The sequence below is a fragment of the Calliphora vicina genome, chromosome 2 (genome assembly GCF_958450345.1).
Source record: "Calliphora vicina chromosome 2, idCalVici1.1, whole genome shotgun sequence".
In the NCBI taxonomy this organism is placed as follows: Eukaryota; Metazoa; Arthropoda; class Insecta; order Diptera; family Calliphoridae; genus Calliphora; species Calliphora vicina.
Window position 1 is genome coordinate 9640760 of NC_088781.1, and position 22952 is coordinate 9663711.

A 22952-nucleotide genomic window follows, 5' to 3' on the forward strand; every position below is an offset into this window, starting at 1 on the left:
GAATAAAATTTATAAAACATTTTAACTTCTGCAGATTCCAATTAAGTCAATTGCGAAGAACAACAATAGGCAACGATAATTGCAGTTATTTCGATAACCATAGCTTACGGTAACTGTAGTTGAGCTTATAGAGTATTTTAGGTGTAAAGGTATCTTCACCTTGGTATTTTCATCTTATATGTATATAAATAGGCCACACGTATTAAGTATGTTTTTGTCCACCAATATTGATGTAACATATATGGTTTAAAAGATTATTTTCTCTAGATATATACAATATAAAAAATTGTTTCAAAATTCTTTCCATAAAAGTGGTAAAAGGCGTTTTAAAAGTGTTCGACCACCGGGTGATCCAAGTAATTTATAATTATTTATAGAATATTTGTAAAGGCATTTTAGAGGTAACTGTGCGGTAAAGTTTTGTTGACGGTAATTGCAGTTACCTCGTCAACGAAAGCATAGGGGTAACGTAAGCCTAGCAGTAACTAGCGTCAATTGTTTTCAGTTAGGAACAAAAGAAAACTATAAAAAATTTGAGTGAAAAAAAATTTGTTGTGAAAAAAACTTTTTGGTGGGAAAAATGTTTGGTGAACAAAATTTGATTTTGACCGATTGTCGGTCCGAACTACTGTGACGATATATATGTCGTTGGAAAGGTCATTGAAATGTCTATCATCAAATATCTATATTGTGTATATTAATGACTTAGTAATCCAGATATAGACCCAAAATCGAGGTAGTCGTGGTTTTTTGTTTATATCTCAGCCATTTGTGGGCCAAAATTTAAAGAACATTCAGATCAACACTCTAAATTGTTACAAATAATGCATGATTTCTGGTTCGGCATAACCAGAATATGCCACACAAGTCAAAGTATTGTAATTTTCTGATTCTGTTTCTACAATTTGTTTCCCTTTTGATAAATTTAATTAATTTCGATCACATTTGTTTTATATACATCTGGGGGTTACTCCCTAATTCGATTCGAAAGGAAATCGTTTCGAATTACAATGTATTTAGCACAGAATTTCGAACATTTTCATTTTCGGATTGAGTTACGCAGTAATCGCCCTGAATAGACAATCGGCCTTTGTAAGAATACTTTAGTGAAATTTTTGAGTTTTTGTCAATGTTGGCATGCGTTTTGCCAAGGAGTTACTAACTTAAATGGGTTAATAGATTTGTATACGTAGTCTACTAAACAAAAGTGATTACACTTTTATATTGTTTTCAAGCTCCACTTTTTTTGTTTACTTTTTTATTATAATCATAATCATACATACATACATATGTATGTATATTTATTTATTAATACATATATAATCATAAATCTTGTTTATATAGAATGATGTTTGATTCTATTTCAGACATAGTGTTATTTACCATAGTTTAAGATAATGAATTTGTTGTTGGGTTTTCTTTATTTCAGATACATATGTACATACAAATTAATAAATGTACTTTAAAAATCTATACATGTATGTTATACATGAATACATATGTCAGAAATATAACATAACTTTTTGACATTGAAATATTCCAAATTAAAAAAAAAATAATGGTAAAAACATGGACTTGCGTTTATAATAATTAAAGATAACCCTAGACAACATCAGACAGATTTTGTTTATATAGTAAGTATATTGAAAATAAATGAAGAATATATTTGTATAAAGGTTTGTTGACATTGCTTAGTAGCTAATAATAATAAAACCTTAATGATCGATTGAGTCTAATCTTGATACACATGTATGAAATTGAAATGTACAAAATTCAGCAAAAAGTAGGTCAGTTCAATTACCTTAAATTATTAAATGCAAAGTAAAGTAAACAAAATATGAACAAATTCTTCAGTTTAAATATTTTTGTAAGTATATTTTATTTCAAATTTAATAGCAGTTACAATTAAATATTATTATTACCCAAGCTATCGATGCACTTGCGTATATTAAGTATATCAGCCGGATAAACGCGACAACAACCACCAATTACTGTGGCACCTAAACGTATCCAATCTGGTACGTATGTCTCCAATGGCACACACTTGTCTTGGTCAACCCATTCATCCTTTTCTAAGTCAAAAGTTTCGCCACGATTACTATATACCACCAAGGGCGGCAAATCCTTATCATCTAATAAAACGTGCAGTGATTTAAAAAGAGCACCCACAAACTTAAAATAGAAAATTGTGTTTAGAGTAAACAACTGAAACTTTGAATATAGATATTAAATTTACCTTTGGGTTAACACAATTTACGCCTATGCCAAAGATTCTATCTCTAGCATTTGCCTGTTTTACCATGTCCCATATAGATTTGGCAGCATTGGCAAAATTCTCACCATGAGCTAAATGCAATTCATCTTTACATTGGAATGATACCCAAAATTTGACTTTAGGATAATCCTTCAAAATCATTTCAGTAACAGCTTCAGCCTCCTTTGGACAGGGTATAGTTTCTACGGCTAAACCGTCCACGTCTTCGGCCAATAAAGCATTAATGCGAGTACGATGCCAATTCTGTATTTCCTCTTTGGAAACTTTATCAGTGTACGAACCATTGTATTCCGAACCATCGTGCAACATAGCTCCATAGGGACCTACAGATCCTAATATTAAAGGTAGACCAGCTTCCAGTGAGCCATTTGATTTTTCGACCATATCAACATATTTATCTCTAGCTTCTTTAGCAAGTTGTACACTTTTGCGCATTAACTGTACAGAATCTTCCTTAGTTAGTTTCAAATGCTTCATAAAGCCTTCAACGCTTGATTGATAAGTGTTTGACAATATAATTTGTGCTCCATCTATATAAATGGATAAATGTTTAATAAAGTGTTTTGATTAGGAAACCTTTAATCAGTTTTTTAGACTACGTAATAATTTCCTTTATAATTACTAATAAGGACCTAAATATAAATTGAACATATCTGCCATATTCATGTACTCGATTATCAATACATTTTTTTATTCAACAAATTATAATTTCACCAAGAAATCTAATATTAATTTGTGTGCCGAATCTTATATACCCTTCATCAAAGTATACTTTAATATTAAAATTGAAAACAATTTATGTTGAAACATTTTTTTTGGTGGAAAAAATTGTTTTTAAAAATAAAATTTTTGGTTGAAACACAGAGTTTTTGTTTAAAAAAAGTTTTCGTAAACAAATTTGTGAAAAATAAATTTGAAAAAATTCGGGTTTAACAAAATGTTTCCATTTTTGACCCAATGTCGGTCTTAATTTAAATAGCGTTCATACGTCGTTGGAAAGGTCTTTGAAATGTCTATCATTATAATCTATAGATATCCATATTATCTATGTTAATATCTTAGTAAACAATATATAGATAAAAAATCGAGATAGTCGTGGTTCTTTTGCTTATATCACAGATATTTGTGGGCCGATTAACTGCAACAAAAAACGAATTTAATTTAAAACAAGAAAGTATACTCGGTCAACCCCAAATATATATAATACCCTATACTGAGCATATGATCAACAAATATTTCTTTTAAAATTTCATAATTTTGGTTAAAGTATATATTAATACATACTAACATATTTAATTTTTATGCTCGTTAAAGTAATTTTCGGAAGTGGGCGTTATATGGGAGCTATGGATCGATTCGCCAAAAAATTTTATAGGTATAAAACTTATTTTTGGAGGTATTTGTAAATTAAGAATTAATTCTTTTGAACCTTGGATCTCTGACAGAAAAAGAAAATCAGACTAAAGCCTATGCGTTGTACAAACTATTTTCAAAATTATTGAAATGATAACGCCAAATAATCAATGCCCCTAATCTTATTTACAATGTTGCCATAATAACGTAAATATAAGTTTACATTTTTAATAAATATTATTTTTTAGGCCCTAATTTTGTAAATCACTTCACAAAGTGATATTTATATGGAAAACAAAAACAAAATTTAAAAAATTTTAAAAATTTGTTTTTGTTTTATATACAAAATCTTAACAGAACAAACGAACCAAAATTCAAGCGTTGATTTGCCTTTCATAATTTGAAAATTTTGTATATAAAACAAAAACAAATTTTTAAAATTTTGTTTTTGCTTTCAATATAAATATCACTTTGGTGACTTGATTTACAAAATTAGGGCCTTAATCTTTTCATTCAAGTAAAATTCAGAATACGTGGAGGTGAACTACAACATAATTTAAAAACTAAAGCGTTATACCTACAGTTTATTATGGAACAATATTAAAATAAAACTTATGCTGTTGTTACTCTTTAAATATTAAATAAACCTACAAAACTACACACATATTTGGAAATCTTTAATTTTAAATAGATATAATTGCAGAAAATCAATTGTAATTCTTTACTTACTTTCCAAAAAATCTAAATGAGTTTGCACTACGGCAGTGGGATTAACCAAATCGAAACGTGAACCCCACAATGGGTCGCCATCGATTCTTTCACCAACATGATTGGCCAATTGGGTAGAAAAACCACCACATTTAACTAAGACACGTTGTTCACGGGATTCAGACAGAGCCATGTTTATTTATTTTTATTTGAAGTTCCTTTGAAATGTACGAACATGTTAATTCATTAAAATGAGATTAAATGTAATGCAACGGATAAATAAATAAGTACATATAAATAAAATTGTTTAAAATAAATTTCTTTTACTTATTGATAAATTCTTTTGTTTTGCAAATGAATAATGCGTACATGTACGTATTATTTTTGTTATTGTAGCTGCGGTCTTGTAGTTCTATCGCTCCACTGACAACAAACAGTTTAATTAATCTTTTTTCTATAATCTAATACTGTATTATTAATTTTATTGTTATTTGTATTTTATTTTCATAAAAATAAATGTAGTTTTTGCAAAAAAAAAGTTGCTTTGTAAGCATAAAGTTCTCCAAAGGAATTATTACTGTTCTATTAATTTCCAGCACTTTGAAAACAAAAACAAATGTCAAGGTAAAGAACATTTAAAAGAAAAAAAGAGGGATGTAGAAAGCAAGAGCTTAAAAAGGGGAAAACAACAAAAAGAAACCGGCAAGTTGAACAGCTGTGTATATTAGGAGGGCTCCGTTTATATTGAGCCAAACTAAGTTATGGGCTTTCCTAACTAAATACAATTTTAGTTTGGGAATAAAATTAAATATCCCCGAATAATTTTGTATAGTCATGCAACCACGCAAACTATAAATAATATTGAACAAATTCAAAACTTAAACTACACAATATGTGTTATATTGTTATATGTAATTCATAAACAGTTTTTAAATTTATCGATGGTTTTTAAACCAAAATTTACAAACCTTTAATAAATTTGTTATGAAACTAGTGTCCACTGTAGTATAAGGAAACAAATATATGAAAAAGTATGTTTTATTACAACTTACAAATCATTTTATTCCATCTTTTAAATATATTTACCTTTAAAAATATATTTAAACACCGTTAAGGATAATAAAATATATTACTGATACTTACGTCACTGGGAGTATGTATAAGGCGTCAAGGATACAAAATTCATCTGGTGCTTAATTCTATAGATAATATAACCGTAAGTTTTCATCAAATTAATTTCTGATATTGTTTTCAATGAATTAAAAATATTTGTTGAGCTTAATAATGATAATCATAAAATAAATAATTGTATAACATAAATTGCCGTATTTGTATATGAAACATTTTGAGGATTGTTGTATATCTCATAGAGTAAAAAAAAATATGTCTGATACAACAACAAAATGCATACGGCACTGCTACACGTTCAATATATGTGTATTGACTGCGATCCAGTATCGCGATAGCATGCGATATGATGATGATGGATCGTAGAATAGCCTAATATTCTGAAATCTAGATCACGATCCAAATATCACAATATACACGTTCTATATGGGCACTGCTACACGTTCAATATATATTGACCGCGATATTTATTGAACGTGTAGCATGCAGTATTGATAGATCGCGATCCAAATCGCAGAATAAATCCATTGTAATGGATCACGATCTAAATATTACAATATATATTGAACGTGTAGCAGTGCCCATAGATTAACATGAATTTTGTTGTTGCAAGAGTTAGGTTTTTGACAATTACGTCTCATCTCTATGTTACCCTATTGTATATCTGATTTGACTAAAATATATGGCAATGCTGTCAAAATTGACAATTCGTAATTCATTAGCTTTATTGATTAAAGTCCGCCAAAATTTGTTTCAGTTTTAACTTATCAGCGTGTTTAACCAGCAAGTAAAAAGTTAGCTTTTAACAAGTAAAAACTAATTATAGACAAAAAATTTGTCCAAACCCTAAACTTTTTTAAAGAACTTATTACTTATTCGAGACGGTTAATTAATAGCCCAAATGAAAAAACCGATTTCGGTCGGAATTTATCAAAAATATGATTTTTTTACAGAACTATAAATGTCGGAGATTTGAATCAAATAGAATCTGATGAAGCTAAAACAACCTTGATTGGAAATACATATATCTACGGATTTGAAAACGAATGTAAATTCCTCCTACAATTACAATTGCCATCTCTGGCAGTACTACATTGATCAACGTATGAGTAATATGCATTAATTATAACAAGTATACGCACGGCGCGCCTAATTGGTGAGATTATAAAAAAACTTTGTGAAAACAAAAACAATCTCGTTACGTGTGATTATTTTGAGTTATGTTGTAGTTTTTTTTAGATTATTAACCTAAAAATGCATACAATTTTACACTAATTTTGTAATAACAACAATACACATGTATATGGGCATTTCCACTATGGCGTGACGTGATATTTATGCAACAAAATGTTCAAAAAATTATTAAATAGTCAAATTTGTAAAAAGTTTTTATTTTTTTATTTGAGAATTAATTGAGTACCGCTTAATTCAGACAATAATTGCAACAATTGACCCTAAGGAATTGAAGATATTGGCAAAAATATGCGATTGCTTGATGTTACCAAAAACAAAAGTGCGGTTTGACTTGCATTACAAAATTGCACAACTCTGCGAATTGGGCAAGACTTTTTGTATAAAACCTTTTGTAGTAGGATTTGGAATAATTTTGGATAATTTATTATCCAAATTATAAAATTTGAAAATCTTTCCATGTTTTGTATTTGATAGCCTTAGTATCTGACGTCACATTACATGACGTTATTTTATTTAAATTTCAATTTGATATATTTTTTTGGTTAAGAAATAAGAAAACAATTAAGAAAGTATGGTCGGTCAAGCATGACCGTACACTGAGAAACATTTTTTTTAATTGCAGTAATTTATTTTCGGAAGTTGGCGTTATATGGGAGCTATGACCAGTTATGGACCGATCGCCATGAAATTAGGTCTCGTAATTTATGTCTATATGAAATTTATTTCTGTTGAATTTTGTGTGGATACCAAAATTTTTAAGAGTTGACTAATTATGGACCGATCATCATGAAATTAGGTACCATGATTACCGTATATATAAAACTTATTTGGAGCGAAATTTTATTTGAATTGATTAACTTTTAATTTTTCGGTCTTGGTGGACTTTTCAGTGCAAATACCCTTTATATATCATTAGTTTTATTCCTTTTTTTTATTAAAACAACGCAATAAAACAACATTAACATTTATTTATTCTGTGTAACATTGTTAAACAATTTTACTTTATTTTTATTAATTTTTAAATATTGTATGTTGTATATATTATATATATTGTATGTTGATAAAATTATTAATTTATAAATTGTTATGTAAATAAAAAAATAATAATATATAAAAATAACAAAATAAAAAACCAATTGTTAAAATGGAGAATAAAAAACAATAATAAATTAAAAACTTTGGTTAGATTTTTTATAGGGACTCTAATGTTAACAATTAATTTTAGTATAATGTTTTAAATTATTTTAAAAATAAAAAAGAGAAATATATATATGTATTTAATAATAATAATACACTTGTGTATCTGTTATAATAATAATAATAAAAAGTAATTATTTAAAAAATGGAATTTTTGTTATGTTTTATATTTAAAATAAAAGCAGCACTTTAAAAGCAATAATAATAAATTCATATTGATATACGACGAGAGTACAATGCATAATAAAATATGTAGTAAATATAATAATAATAATAGTAATAATAATATGTATGTATTTAAATAAATTTTATGTTTAATAATATGTTTATGTTTAAGATAATATTTTATACGAGTAATAATAAATTCAACAATAAAAGTATGTAGGTATGTAGTGTTTGGGATTAAGATAATATGCTAAATAGTAATAAGAAAGAAAGAAAGTATGTATTCATTTTGTATCTGTTTCGAAATTTTCGCCATTCAAGGGACTTGATGAAAAAACGCGGGAGTTTGTTAGAAAAAGTTAGACAATTTTTGTTAATTTTTTTTAGAAACATTTAATATTAAACTGGGTCTTACTTATCAAACTTTTAGTTATACGTTACAGTTCATTTTATACAAATATATATATAGTAGTAGTAGTAGTAGGTTCTAAATACATTCACATTAGATCATAAAAATTTGTTTTTCTTTTTCGACATTTTCATTTTAAATAATGCTCTAAAAGGCTTTATAGTTCTGGTATAAAAGACTGTATAAAACTGTGTGTTTTTGTTCTGTGTATGTTAAGCATAGTACTTTTAGTGTATTCTAAGGCTTCTTTCTATCCATACTGTAATGATATTTGGAAATAATTGAAATGAAAAAAAAAAATTATATAAAAACAAGTCATCATTTTACCATATTAAATTAATTGAAACATTTAATTTAAGTATTCATGTATACATACTTAGTATTTCTTTAGTATAATTTTGTATAAATATATATTCATTTAATTTTTTATTACTTTTTAAGGTTCTTTTTATTATTTTTTGGTTTTTTATTTGTCTTCTAAAAGCTTTTTGAGTATATTATTTAAGGTTAGGATTTGTGTGTGATTTTTTTGTTTGTATTTCTGCAATTACAATTTATTCTAAAGGCATTTTTACTCGTTTTATTTTAGAGTTGATCTGTTTTAATGTTCGGTTTAACAAAGAAAGCCGTCGCCACAAACAACAACACATGGAATAAAGTGATTGATCATCAGTCTTGCAGCAGAGCTCTTTAAAACTCACGAACGAATATTTTATTATGTTGATTTCGAGTGTCCAACTGTTACAAATTTCTTTATTGCTATTCGTAACATTTATTGAGATTTTTTATTTTTTTTAATTTTGTCAAATACTGTATGTGATTTATTTGTGTAATAGGTTTATTTTTAAATTGTATTAAAAAGTCGTTACTTTGGAATGTAATGTTTGATAATTACTGATATATAGATAGAGTTGGCGGTGTCCACAAAACGTTTCGCAGTCGAATTCTGTTATTTTAACAAATTACTTGAAAAAACTTTGGAATTAATTATAGGGACGAAACGAAAAATTTTGAAAAAATAAATAATTTTTGAACCTTTACTTTTCTGCATTCGCTAATATTTGGCATGCAAGTTTTTCATAGTCATACAAAATATTTAAAGTTCTCCATTAGCTTATATACAATTGAAATTGAACGATTTTACACCATTCTTATATAAAATTTGAACTTTGAACCTCAATAAAAGACAAACCAAAGCGAATTTATCAAATTTAGAACTGGTAAGGCCCTAGCCTTGTCGTAAATATTTGTTTCCTCCCTATGCAGTAATTACATATTTAAGACGATTCGTTTCTTGTAACAATTTAATGAACATTTTCAATCGTCTTAATAGCGCCTGATATTTATGAACTGAATGAGATTTAAAAACCGTTAATTTAAGAATACAATAATGTCTTATATCTTGGCCGTTTGGAACTTTTTTTTGAGACATTCTAGAAAGTATTTCTGGAATTTTGTAAGAAATATCTTTTTTTTATAAAATACTATTCGAAATGAATATTTAAAAATAGATTTGTTTAAATTTAAATAACAACAGTTTCCATTTTGTAGGCTTGTTTTTGTGATTAAAATTAAAATTTCCTCCGAAGTTGGTTTTGACAAATATACAAATTTAAAATGAACATTTAAATTTACACTTAGATAATTAAATCCAATTATTAATGCTTCTAGCACCTTGTTATAATTGACTAATTTTAATTTAGGAAATATTAATCACATTAATTCTTATTGTGGTGTGCCGAAGTTGACGAGGAGGACGATTTTAATACTTTCTGAAGGATTTGTTTGAATTCCTGTTTCAGTGACTGTTTGGTCACTGGTTTAATTCTCTTCTAGGAGAATAGATTATTACGTCTCTTCAAAGAGCCAAATTTCTTTTCGGCCTCTAAAAGAGCCTTTTCATTGCGGACCACTTCAAAGGGCAAAGCGGGTGCTTGAGTCATACCACGTCCACCGGCATCCATTTCTTGATCGGATGGAAAATCTTCAAAGGACATGTTACTAAAGCCTGTTTTAACGGAATTTTTTATTGAATTCGACTGGAAGGAAGAATTGCCAAAAGATTTACCCGAAAAGGACTTTGAATGTTTTTGTGTCATCGAAGTGGTGTTGTTAGCCGTGTTTGATGACGACAACATATTTTCATAGTCTTCTTCGTCATCGAATTCATCGGTGTGTGATTTATATTTGGAACGTTGATGTTTCTGTTTGGGGGGACACATACTTAGTGATGAGGATGATGAACCTAAAGCTGATGTCGTAAGGCCGGTGTTGGTAGAAGACGATTGAGGGTGATGGTGATCACCAGAAACTTTCTTGTAGGAATTTCCTTTAACTTTTTGTGACAGTTTTGCAGGCAGAGTCCTTACGCCCATATGGTTCTTTTTTTCTTTGTGTTTTGTGGATGTGGGTGCTGCTACTGCTGCCGTTAACGGTGTGTTTGTTATTGAAAGACTGGAGGAGGAGATTGATGCCTTTGTTGAATCCAGGTCGGCATTATGTTTAGCATGCAAAACAACTGGCTCCTCTTCATCGTCTGGCGTAAAGTCCGAGCAACGTTCTTGAGAAATTTGAACAAAAGCATTATCAGCAATTGGAAACATTGACTGTTCACTACCAGGGGAAGCACACAAGTGGGGAGGCAATGCTTGACAAGTGACAGTGGTAGTTGTCTTCCCCAGTACTGAGGATGAGCCGGGGGCATTCAAAGAAATTTGCATAACTTGGGGATTGCTCGCATTGTTCAAGTCAACAATTTGTTTCGACCTTACTGAAGCATTGGGAGGGGGTATAATCGCATTTACAATTTGTGTTTTAGGTATTTTAGTAGCGGAACCACTCAAGACACAGGTATTCGGTAATGGCGGCACATTAACATAAGTAGCCAAGGGAGTAACATTCACATTCGTCTTTTGGTGTGATGCAAACTTGTTTTTAGGAATTTGTGGCTGTTGTTGCTGAGGTATGGAATATGTCGGTTCAGGCGTTTTATTGATTATAATAGAATGATTGACAGTTACAAGTTGGGGCCTAGATTCAAGTGTTGGTGGAGTTGTGTATGTCGTAGCAGTGGGAGCGGTAGTTTTAACTTGTACAACATTATGGTTTTTGTAGTCTTTTTGACAACTGACAATATCTGGATTAACATTATTAATACATTTACTAATTACCTGAGGGAACGGCTCAGAATCAAATAAATCGCGCTGTTCTGTTGCTGATGTGGCTGTGGTCACCGTCAATGATGTGGGTGCAAAAGAGCAGCAAGTTGACGCTGTCGCTGTGGGTGCAGAGGTCTCTGATGCGTTTGCTGAGATAACTGTTACTAGGCCATAGTGAGACGAACTTTGTATGTGTTGGCTGGGAGTTACTTTATCATTATTTTGCAATTGTTGCTGCTGCTGTTGTTGCATAGGCTTTATATGATTTACAAATGGATTAAATACGGGTTCATTGAACTCATCCAACACTGCATGAAGTTGAGATGTCTGTTCAACTTTTTGTGAAGTCGTTATTGTAGCTATTGCTGCTGGCGTCGGCATATGAAAATCAGAAAATGTTGTCTTTATATTTTTAATTGGAGTAGATGTCCATATTTCTGCTGTCTGATTTAAAGTGGGCTTCACACTAACTCTCTCTGTATCTAATGATTTCTTGCGGGAAGCAGTTTTAGAATCTAATTTAGTTTTATGAGGCAAACCTTCAGGCATTTTGAATGGAGCCATAGCAAAAACATCTAATTCTTCTTCCTCTCGCTCGACTTTAACAGTTTGCTTATTATTATCGGCTGTATCAAGCGGAGCGTGTGGAATAGAATCGTCAGAACTAGAATTCTTGTTATTGGAATCTGTTGAGTCAGCCGAGTTATATGCCAACTCATCATCAAGTAGTAGCGGCTTATCACCCAGTTTATTAATGAATTCATTTGAAGTGGGACTTAGCTCATTTTCTTCACATGCCAGATTACCACCAGCGCTAGCGATAGTTACTGCATTGGCTTCATTGTAGGCAGCCTGTAAAGCAGCAATACGATCCTTTTTACGCATACGCACTTTAACGACAACCCGACTAATGTCATCTTCGTGTGTGGTCACAGATTCACATTCGGCATGATAAGCCGAGGAATTGCATGTTTTAACACTCTCACTTATGCCATCCATATCGGGTCGTTTCAATTTTGCATTGGTTCTCAATACACTGTTCATTTGATTCTCGTCAAAGAAATCATCATCTTCGGCCCTTAAATCCGAGGCCGAGCCAATGGAATCAGCATCTTCATTGTCTTTGTTCGCTTCGTCGGCTGCTGCCACAGCTGCCGCTATTTCAGCTGCCTGTTGCTGTTGTTTTTCATGTTTTTCCAGAGCAGCATTTACTTGTTGGGCCACTTGCTGGGCCGCAGAAGATGGTCGTTTTGTAGTGGTTTTTTCTCTTAGCTTCTTAACGATCGGTACTTTAATTTGTGTCTTGTCCACTTTGTGATAGGCTGCCTGCTGGATTTTATGTATAGTATCGGGTATATTATTAGTAACAATCTGTTTAAAGATGGCCTTCTTGGAGGTGGTAATTCCGGAATTGTAATCCTCCTGAAAAAATTCCGAATCGGAATCATCTGAAGTGGCCTGATCAATGCTGCGCAATTTTTCATATTTATTGCGATCTTCCAGTGGTAGTTTAACAAAGCCCCCAGAAGCTAATGCAACCGAGGCACCACTTAAATTAACTAAAGAATCATCTAGGTCTTGCAACAAACCACTTCCTCCATCCCCAACACCACCACCATCGGAATCAGTTTTTAAGTTATTTATTAGCGAAGTTTTTTCCTCGCTTGACACTTCTAAGGTGGGTGACAAAAGCCATTTCGACGATGTCGATGATGTGGTACCACCACCACAGTAGGCCACACCTGCCAAACTGTTGGGATTTGTTAGAATTGGTGTTGTTGTTGTTGCATTTGTAGCACTGTTGTTGTTGTTGTTTCCCATAAAGTATTTAGCTGTTAAAGAAAATTAAGTTCTTTTATGTGATAAAAAAGAAATGAACTGAAAATAGTGTAAGTATGTATGTACGTGACGGGGGATTTTGAGAAACTGTGATTGAGTAGGTGTGTGATTGAGTATAAGTGAGTGAGTGAAAGGGCGGTTAAATAGATACAAAATTATAGAGATGTTATGTAATTATTAAGGAAGTATAGACAAGTTGAGGAACAGTTCTTATTACAGTCTGTCATTTAACTATATCCAAATAAGTTTTAATTATACATTATGTTTCTTACATATGATTGGTTAAATATTCTTGCAGTAGACAAACCACAAATAAATACATTTTAATACTTGTTGAAAACATAATTTTTTAAAGACTACTACTATATTTTAAAAACAAAACCTTTGTTGAAAGGCAGGGAGAAGATTTATTTACATACATATATTGAAATTAAGAGTAAAAATATCCATGTTTCCCTGTTTTTCTAGATCTATTCATAAAGAGATAATAATTACTCAATCCACCCTGTAGTATTCTACACTTAATTACATGCATAATTATATATTTGTTCATACATTTACATAATATTATGACCCAATAACCCAAACGATATTATAACTATATCATCTTTTATCTCGTTTTTCCATGAAATTATGATATTGTTTTCGCTATCATAAATTCACGGAAAGACGATAGAAAATTTATTTACTTATTTTATTGGAAGCAAAATATTTAAATATAGTTTTTAATAATAAAATATGATATCATAATCGCCCCCATAAGGTAATATCATTTACGCTATTATATGATCATTTTCATCTTGGTTGGAGATCAAGATAACAAAAAGTGATTCTCGAGAAACAAATGGTGATAAAATGTGCCACTGTACGCAATTTGATAGTTATCCTGATATTTCTGCCTAAACTACAGACATTGGCTTTTACGGAACGATGTCAGGTAGCGAGCATGTGTAATTTCCTATTTGTGTAAATACTGTTACAGAAAAACTGAGAAACACGATTATTTTTTACTCTTCTTTCTGAATAATACTGGACCTAAATTATTATATTGAAGTTTTTTGGATGGAACAGAAAAGGTTTTAGACTTTAAGTTTCGGAACAGAAAACACTTAAATTAACATCTGAATATTATCGGAATAACAAAGAAATACGTTTCTAGCCAAAAAGATGGTAGAAAAGAAGCTACACGATTTCAATTTAAAATAAAAACTTTCGTTTATAAATATAAATGTTTAACCATACCCAAGATTTATATTTACAATTTTCTTTTCAATTATTTAAATGCCTGACTCACTAAATGCGAACGAACATTTTCTTTCTTATTTTATATTGAAAACAAATAAATTTGATTTTTATATTGTTTTCAATATAAAATAAGAAAAAAATGTTCGTTCGCATTTAGTGAGCCAGGCCCTTAATTTTTCTCCATTTTATGTTGTTTCTTTTTCAAATTTAATTATTATTTTTCGAATTTGAAATGGATTTTCTTAGTTCTATTCTGAAATTGAACTGAAAAATCACAATTTCAATTGTTCTATTCCGAATTTGCAATAAAAAATCTAATTTTCAATTGCTGTTCATTTCTTATTGTTCTAATCTGAATTTTAAATGGAAAATATCAATATCGAATATCAATCCTATTCACAGAGCTTTTTTTTAAATTACTGTTGAAAATAATGTTAAGATGTTGGAATTGCTTATTTGTTGGAAAACTATACAGTGCACTCGCCATAATATGAACACTTTTTTACTTCCATTACCGATTTTCCACTATTTAAATAGTAACCGAACTAGGAATATAGCAGATATAGTGATATATCAGGCATGTACGTAAGTTATTTGGGGGCTTCGGAAAGTTGATATCAACAGGCAGATGGCTAAATCGACGCCGCTATATATATTATTTTACGGTGTAGCAAATGATAAATGTAGAAGTTACACACATGATGAGAGTTCAGTTACTGTTATATGTGTTTTATTTTTCACTTTAAATTTTATTTAATTATTCCATTCGACCATAATGCTGAATCATCATCTCCTTGAATTTGTCACACTTATTTAGTAAAAATCTCAAACTACTTATTTCGCTCCCCATGTAATTTAGTGTGATATTTTTAAAATATTTTAATTAAATGAAAATTCTTTTGTTAATAATATACATAATAAAGGTGGGTGGGTAGTAGGTACAGATGTGTGTATGAGGGTAGTAGATATTTGTTACATAACATTGTTATTAAACAAATTGTTAATGAATTTATGATTATACGGTGAGTTGTGCGATGTTTTTGTCATAGAATGAAATAAACTACCAGGCATTAAATTTGAGTGCTAAAAAATAATAAACATAAATTATAAAAAAAAATAATAATAAAACTTGGGAAATTGGAAAGAAAAATGTATCATGGACTTTTCAAAAGCACTGAGACACATGTTAAGGATATAAGATTAGGTCATCTTTAATTTGAAAACTGCTTTATGGTAAATGACAGGATAACGGATAAGAACAAGAACAAGAAAAAATAAACTTAAAATTAATATAAAAAACAATGTTAAATAAATTATATTGTACAGCAATTAAGGCCAATTAATATTTTAAAACAAAATATATAAAAAACAACATAAATTTCAGGTAAAAAAAACAATTTTGAAAGTACAATATTTGTTGTAATAACAAAAGGAAAATGAACTTTTGGATAAACCAAATAAACAAAAAATTTAAACAAATTAAGGCTTCATCAAAAGTAAAAATTAATTTCGTTATTTTCGTTTTTAAAGTTTTTCATAAATATAATTTTTAATTTATTTAGTGAAATATAATATTTTCATAATATGCATACATTTCTTTATAACTTAAGCTAAATATTTATTTATTTAATTATTTATTCATTCTTGTAATCTATTTAATTGAGAATATATTCAACAAATAATCAAAAACTAATTGTTTTCTTTTCTTGTTTTGTTATTGTAATTATTATTATACTTGGTTGTTTCTCTTAAATAAAACTTATTGTGGCCATTTGTTTTGTTATAAGTATGTATTTGTATTTGTTATAAGTATTTCGGTTATATATAATTATATAAATATACAGTGTGTAGATTTTAATTGAAAATATATATATAAATTTTCATATAAGAATATAGTTATTATAGCAAAAATATTTAATCTTTTGAATAACTAATTTCAATTCGTTTATTTCCTTCAATTTCAATTCATACTAAGAGTGTGTTTGATTGCTTTATTTATATTTTGTAGTTTTTCTTAATGTTTTAATTATTTTTATTAATAATGTTTAAATAAATGTACATAAACACAATTTTATTTAAATGTAAAGGAACTTTTTATTTATTTATTTATAATAAAATTTTATTAATATTTTTTGTTGATACAAAAAAAGTATACAGTGAGCAAAATGGTTTATTTTTTTTTTCAAAATATTTTGCCAACGTTCTAAGGGGAAGTGTGTGGAAAGGAAACAAAAGTTATGATAAAAATATTATTACTTCAGCTCGAAAATGTGACAGTGAAAATTTTATTTATAATTTTATAAATTTTGTTTTAATATTTTGATAATTGAAAAACGTATACAGTGAGAGTAGTTTATTTGTTATTTGTTTTGGAATATTTTGCTAAATTGCATTAAAAATGTAACCAGACATCGTAGTATACTACTAAATTTTTTGAATATTAACTGAAGTTCTTCTATCGGCATTTATTGTTAAAGTCCTTAAAGCTCTTGCATGCACCTCTTTTGGCATGGATATAGAGACGATTGTTGGGACATATAAGGAATTTGTTTGCTCTCTTCTCAATTATGCATAGACTTCATTCTTCAGCGTCACCAAATGGCACAAAATAAAAAAACGGTTTCTCAAAAAACCGAAAAGTTAAAGAAAACCGAAACCGGTCGAGTTTACAAAGATGAAAAAACTGGTTGACCGGTTTTCGGTTTCGGATACTCTACTAGCCACCCAAACCATCAGATGTCCTTCTCTGACATATCCGTCTGATCTTCCGACGCTTTCTCAACGAAAATCAGTCGTCGATTTATTGTCTATTACAAGTGTTCAGAAAATGTGGCATAACATGGCGGTCTCCGAAGCAATTTATGGCTACAGATGCAACAGAGTTCTGAATCCAGCTACACAAGATTTACTGAGATTTTTAGTATAATGCCTGTATTCATACAAATATAAATTGCTTTCATAATTTTATTGTCATAAATTTGCTATAATGTTACCTATTCGAAAATGTTACCTATATCTATGTAGAACATATCTTTCAGATATAATTTTTATTTTGTTATTAGTTGAAATTTCAGAAATAAATTAAAAAAATCGATCATTTTTAGCAAAATATTCAACAAATAAAATAAAAATTTTAAATTAAACTTGTTTAACTGTATTATTAAATCAAGTGTGTCATAAATTGTAAGATTATATATAGGCGAAATTGACCATATTTTTAATTGTCATGATCAATTTTATAAATATTTGCACATTTAATTTTCGAAAGTCAATATTTATTACCATGTAATATTTAGCTGTGTTATCGTACTAGTCAAATTTACATTTCTTTTTTAAAGAATTGGTAAATAAAAGACAAAAAAAAATGATTGCTCGTTCATTTACGCCAAAGGAAAAATCATTCGAACCAAATTTAAAGGATTTCTTACAAATTAGTTTGACAAATTTTTCCTTTGATATAGAGAAACCGGCTGTTTGACTGCGTTAATGTCTAAAACCTGTAAATATGACTAACATGACAACAGATTATTTATTAGAGTGGCTTAATAGAAATACTACTAGACTTGTTATAAATTAAAAAGGAATTAGAATGTATGCTTTCTTTATGGTTAAAAACATATTTCTATTAGCTTTACTTGCTTCTTTTTTGTCGCATAATTTTAAATTTAGCTTACAAGATTTTTAATAATTTAAATTTTTCATTACAGTTTGATTTGTATTTTGATAAAATATTGCAATTTCTGTTCAAAACTGTATTTTTACAAAAACAGTAATATATATTCGAAAAATAGTACAATAATTATATTTTTGGTTTTTTTTTTTAGACGAAAACTAAATAATTTTATATTAATTATAAAAAAGAACTTAAAATAATTTTAAATGTAGGTATTAAAATAAATTGTGCTAAGTTTTAATTACATAGAATTGAATGCTTTTTATACAATGATATGCCAAATAGAATTCTTGTTTAAATCATAAATATAGTTTACAAGATTTTGTTACCGATGAAACCAAATTAAAACAATATTATGCAAGTTTTTATAAATTTTCTTTCATTTTTTTTGTTAGCTAAAACCACAACCAAATTCTTATATAACAAAATAATTTACAATATTATCAGGACAGTTTTTTTTAAATAAAAATAAAATATTAACAATCATATAGTACATATTAAAAAGACCAATGTAAAACCACCACTATTTGAAAGTGTTAGATTGTGTTTTTGGTGTAGGATGATGAAAGAGAGACGCATGTAAGGAAACATTTTCTTTATTTTTTTTTGCTTTAATTAGAGTTAGTTTTAAATTTGAATTTGAATTTTCTCATATTATAGTTTAGTTTTGGTTAGAACCACAATAAGTTAATAATGTATTATGTTTATAATAATAGAGTTGTTATTTATACTATTTTGTATAAAGAGGATGTGTGTTTAAGATGTATTATCTAATTGATTTTCATCTTTTGAACGAAAAAAATCATGAAGAAGATTAAGAAGAAAAAAAGAATAAAAAACGTATTCCTTTAATATTTTTTTTTTTTTGGTTTTGGTAATATAAAAATAAAAAGTAGCAAGAAAAATACAACTGGGAGCAGGGCTTGGGTAGAATATTTTGTAACGAGAACAAAACGAAAAGAACGTAAAATATATAAAACCAAAATACGGATAAAATTAAGCAGATTAGCCATTACACTAATGGACAAGGCAAGCCTTAAAAAATCATAACACTATAGCAAACTACAGACAGCTGTTTTAAGTGTTACGCGTTTTTTAAAGATTGCACAAAGGCTTTGGTTTTTGTTCAAGGGAGTTCAAGGAGGTTTATAGGCAAATTTGTAGTATATTTAGTAAAATATTAAAAGAACAAAATAACAATAATAAAAATTTATGCTTTACCTCCAGTTTTGCGTAAAGATGCTGCCTTTTCCCTTAAGCCAGGCGGTAAACTAAATGGTGCGGAACCAAATGGATCCTCAGGTATTGCTGGGGCTATTGCAGTACTTCCTGCAGCTGAGTTGGGTGGCGGTAGAGATGTAGAAGCCGATTGCGAAGTATTGGAATTGACAGAACCAGGCGTTGCAGCCATATAATTTGTTTCAGTTGGCGTAAGAGTTGATGTGGTAGATGCTGACTTTGCAGTGATACCTAAAAAGATTTTATATATTATATGTAAATAAAAACAAACAAAACAAATAGCTGTAACTTCAAACATACTTCCTTGACTGCCTCTTTGACGAATTTTATCAAATTCCGCCTCAAATATATGATCCTCAGTCATTTGACCAAATGGCTGCTCTTCAAATGGATTCCAAGTATCGACACGTGCTGCTATAGTCTCACCAATACCGATTCCCATTCCGGCACGACTCATCTGCGATGTTTGTGTTGTGGCTAATTCGGCATTTGAAACCGAAGATTGTGTGGTAGGTGGAGCAAATAAGCCCGGATTAGAGCCGCCGTAATTATTGCTTGTTAGGCCTGAATCACCACCACTGCCGGTGGATGAGTTGCCACTTCGACTTTTAACAGATTGATCATAAGGTGCTAGAAATTGTGAGGTCTCATTGGCAAAGGTTCTGTGTGTGTTGGATTGTTGTAAATATTTGGAAACAGAATTTCATAGTTGGGAGTAGTAGTTTAGGCCAGAAAAGAGTTGGGTTGTTTGGTGGTGCATTAAATGTGCCATGAAATGAAATTAAAGTTATATGATAAGAAAAATATTGTATAAACCGAAATTTTAAACTATATAGTTGCCATAATATCAATTATACGAAATTCTTTGCGGGGCCTAGATGCAAAAGAAATAAATACATTTATTTATTTATTAAATATCTAAAAACAAAATGGATAGTTGTTACATACATTCTTTACATACACTGACAAATTAACGTCTAATTTCAATCACGAAAATATGAATTGAAAATTCCTCTAATTGCAAATATCGATATTAAATTAATATTTTATAATCAATATATTATTTCATCATTGTTTTCGCTCTAAACTGTCTCGTTTACGACTTATAAGCAATTTTATAATTTTTGGGATTTCATATGAAAATCCTCTCGTTTTCGAATTATAAGAACTTTTAGAATTTTCTGAATTTCATATGAAAACATTGATTTTTGGTGGGAAATATCAGTGATCACAGATTATCATTGTTTTCCCTATAAACCCTCTCGTTTTCGAATTATAAGCACTTTTAGAATTTTCTGAATTTCGTATGAAAAAATCGATTTTTGGTAGGAAATATCAGTGATCACAGATTATCATTGTTTTCGCTCTAAACCCTCTCGTTTTCGAATTATAAGCACTTTTAGAATTTTCTGAATTTCATATGAAAAAATCGATTTTTGGTGGGAAATATCAGTGATCACAGATTATCATTGTTTTCGCTCTAATAGGGGGGTCAGACGGCATGTATTGCTTGTGTATTGGGACATGTATTCGATACATATGGAATTCCATGTGTATGTCAAAATTCACGTTATACATATGATTCATAATTTCCACGTTCAAACGTACATATGTAATTGCATGTGACATAACCTCTATTAGTTTATATGTTTTTTGTTTTTAACAATATATTTATTTAAAACATTTTTAAATCACAATAAATATATTTAATGCAATGAAATTTATTTCGTTATGATTTTTCTTTACTCTTTTTTGTTTTGTTTTTTTTATTTTAAAACATTTTTAAATCACAATAAATATATTTAATGCAATGAAATTTATTTCGTTATGATTTTTCTTTACTCTTTTTTGTTTTGTTTTTTTTATTTTGCACTCACACAGTGTTGTATTTCAAAATACAACACTGTTAAAGGGGGGTCAGACGGCATGTATTGCTTGTGTTTTGTGCCATGTATTGGGACATTTTTCCATATGTAAACATGTACACACCGTGTGATCCATATGAAACTTTGTGTATGTAAAATACATGTGTATTACTCGTGACATTTTTTGCAATTAGAGCATGTTCTATTTTCGTGTGTATAACAGTGTTGTATTTTGAAATACAACACTGTGTGAGTGCAAAATAAAAAAACAAAACAAAAAATAGTAAAGAAAAATCATAACAAAATAAATTTCATTGCATTAAATATATGTATTGTAATTGTTTTAAATAAATATGTATATTGTTAAAAACAACAAACATATAAACTAATAGAGGTTATGTCACATGCAATTACATATGTACGTTTGAACGTGGAAATTATGAATCGTATGTATAACGTGAATTTTGCCATACACATGGAATTCCATATGTATCGAATACATGTCCCAATACACAAGCAATACATGCCGTCTGACCCCCCTATTATACACACGAAAATAGAACATGCTCTAATTGCCAAAAATGTCACGAGTAATACACATGTATTTTACATACACAAAGTTTCATATGGATCACACGGTATGTATATGTTTACATATGGAAAAATGTCCCAATACATGGCACAAAACACAAGCAATACATGCCGTCTGACCCCCCTTTAAACCCACTAGTTTTCGAATTATAAGCACTTTTAGAATTTTCTGAATTTCATATGAAAAAATCGATTTTTGGTAGGAAATATCAGTGATCACAGATTATCATTGTTTTCGCTCTAAACCCTCTAGTTTTCGAATTATAAGCACTTTTAGAATTTTCTGAATTTCATATGAAAAAATCGATTTTTGGTGGGAAATAACAGTGATCACAGATTATCATTGTTTTCGCTCTAAATTTCTATGAAAAATTCGATTTTTGGTAGGAAATATCAGATCACAGATTATCATTTGTTCAATTCACAACTGACGTTGTACAGTCGTATGAGTTATAAGTCGTCTGAATCTACAATAGTTGTACAAATGTTGTTGATAATTTCTATATAAATGTTTTGTACAACACCTACAACATTTTTACATATGTTTTTCGAATGTTGTATGAAAGTCTAAGTGTTACCAAAAGTTCATATTTTTACATAAACAAAAAAATTAGACAATTTTAGTGTAAAATAATAACCAAACGGTAACACTGAAATCAGTTGATTTATTTAATTTATGAAAAACGATAATTTGTTTTAAATATTTGGTAATTGTTTTCATTTTTACGCAATGCAGATATTAGTTTGTTATTAATAATGATTTTACATATTATTGGACTTTGGAATCTTTTGTTTTAAACTCCTTCTTTTACCATTTTCAAGCTTACGATTTGACGAAAATTGTGTTCACAACCACAATAGTTGTATCATAGAATGTACAACATACAACTACGTTGTGAATTGGACAATTGTT

The 22952-nt window shown here is 29.2% G+C and overlaps 2 protein-coding genes and 1 long non-coding RNA gene across 11 annotated transcripts in view; all 3 read right to left on the reverse strand.

Moving 5' to 3' along the window:
* LOC135952095 (uncharacterized) overlaps positions 1-22952 on the reverse strand; it is an 84416-nt gene that overhangs the window by 16441 nt on the left and 45023 nt on the right. The gene's annotated exons all lie outside the window — the stretch shown is intronic.
* LOC135951680 (uncharacterized) lies at positions 1847-4919 on the reverse strand. 2 transcript variants are annotated; one of them, XM_065501365.1, is made up of 4 exons: positions 4706-4919; positions 4358-4554; positions 2237-2805; positions 1847-2172 (listed from the first exon to the last, which is right to left on the reverse strand). In XM_065501365.1, the coding sequence occupies exons 2-4, from the start codon at positions 4527-4529 to the stop codon at positions 1906-1908; spliced, it is 1008 nt and encodes a 335-aa protein (XP_065357437.1). In that variant the 5' UTR covers positions 4530-4554; positions 4706-4919; the 3' UTR covers positions 1847-1905. The 2 variants fall into 2 exon arrangements, with proteins under 2 accessions (XP_065357437.1, XP_065357435.1); XM_065501363.1 differs by lacking the exon at positions 4706-4919 and adding an exon at positions 4664-4683.
* Nak (Numb-associated kinase) overlaps positions 7623-22952 on the reverse strand; it is a 42956-nt gene continuing 27626 nt past the window's right edge. For 3 of the 8 annotated variants that reach the window (XM_065502424.1, XM_065502425.1, XM_065502423.1), the window contains exons 7-9: positions 19884-20245; positions 19566-19814; positions 7623-13419 (exon numbers count right to left, since the gene is read on the reverse strand). In XM_065502424.1, coding sequence (XP_065358496.1) covers positions 10262-13419; positions 19566-19814; positions 19884-20245 — 3769 coding nt within the window. In that variant the 3' untranslated portion in view covers positions 7623-10261. Of the gene's footprint in view, positions 13420-16442; positions 19130-19554; positions 19815-19883; positions 20246-22952 lie in introns of those variants that run through there. The other 5 variants (XM_065502426.1, XM_065502427.1, XM_065502428.1 and 2 more) reach the window with 5 other exon arrangements.

Excerpts from the sequence above, each read along its gene's own strand:
- LOC135951680 (XM_065501365.1), bottom strand. The coding sequence starts at position 4,529 with ATGGCTCTGTCTGAATCCCGTGAACAACGTGTCTTAGTTAAATGTGGT. Across the intron at positions 2,806-4,357 it reads TCATTTAGATTTTTTGGAAA|ATGGAGCACAAATTATATTG; the intron begins GTAAGTAAAGAA and ends CCATTTATATAG. Across the intron at positions 2,173-2,236 it reads TAAATTGTGTTAACCCAAAG|TTTGTGGGTGCTCTTTTTAA; the intron begins GTAAATTTAATA and ends TTCTATTTTAAG.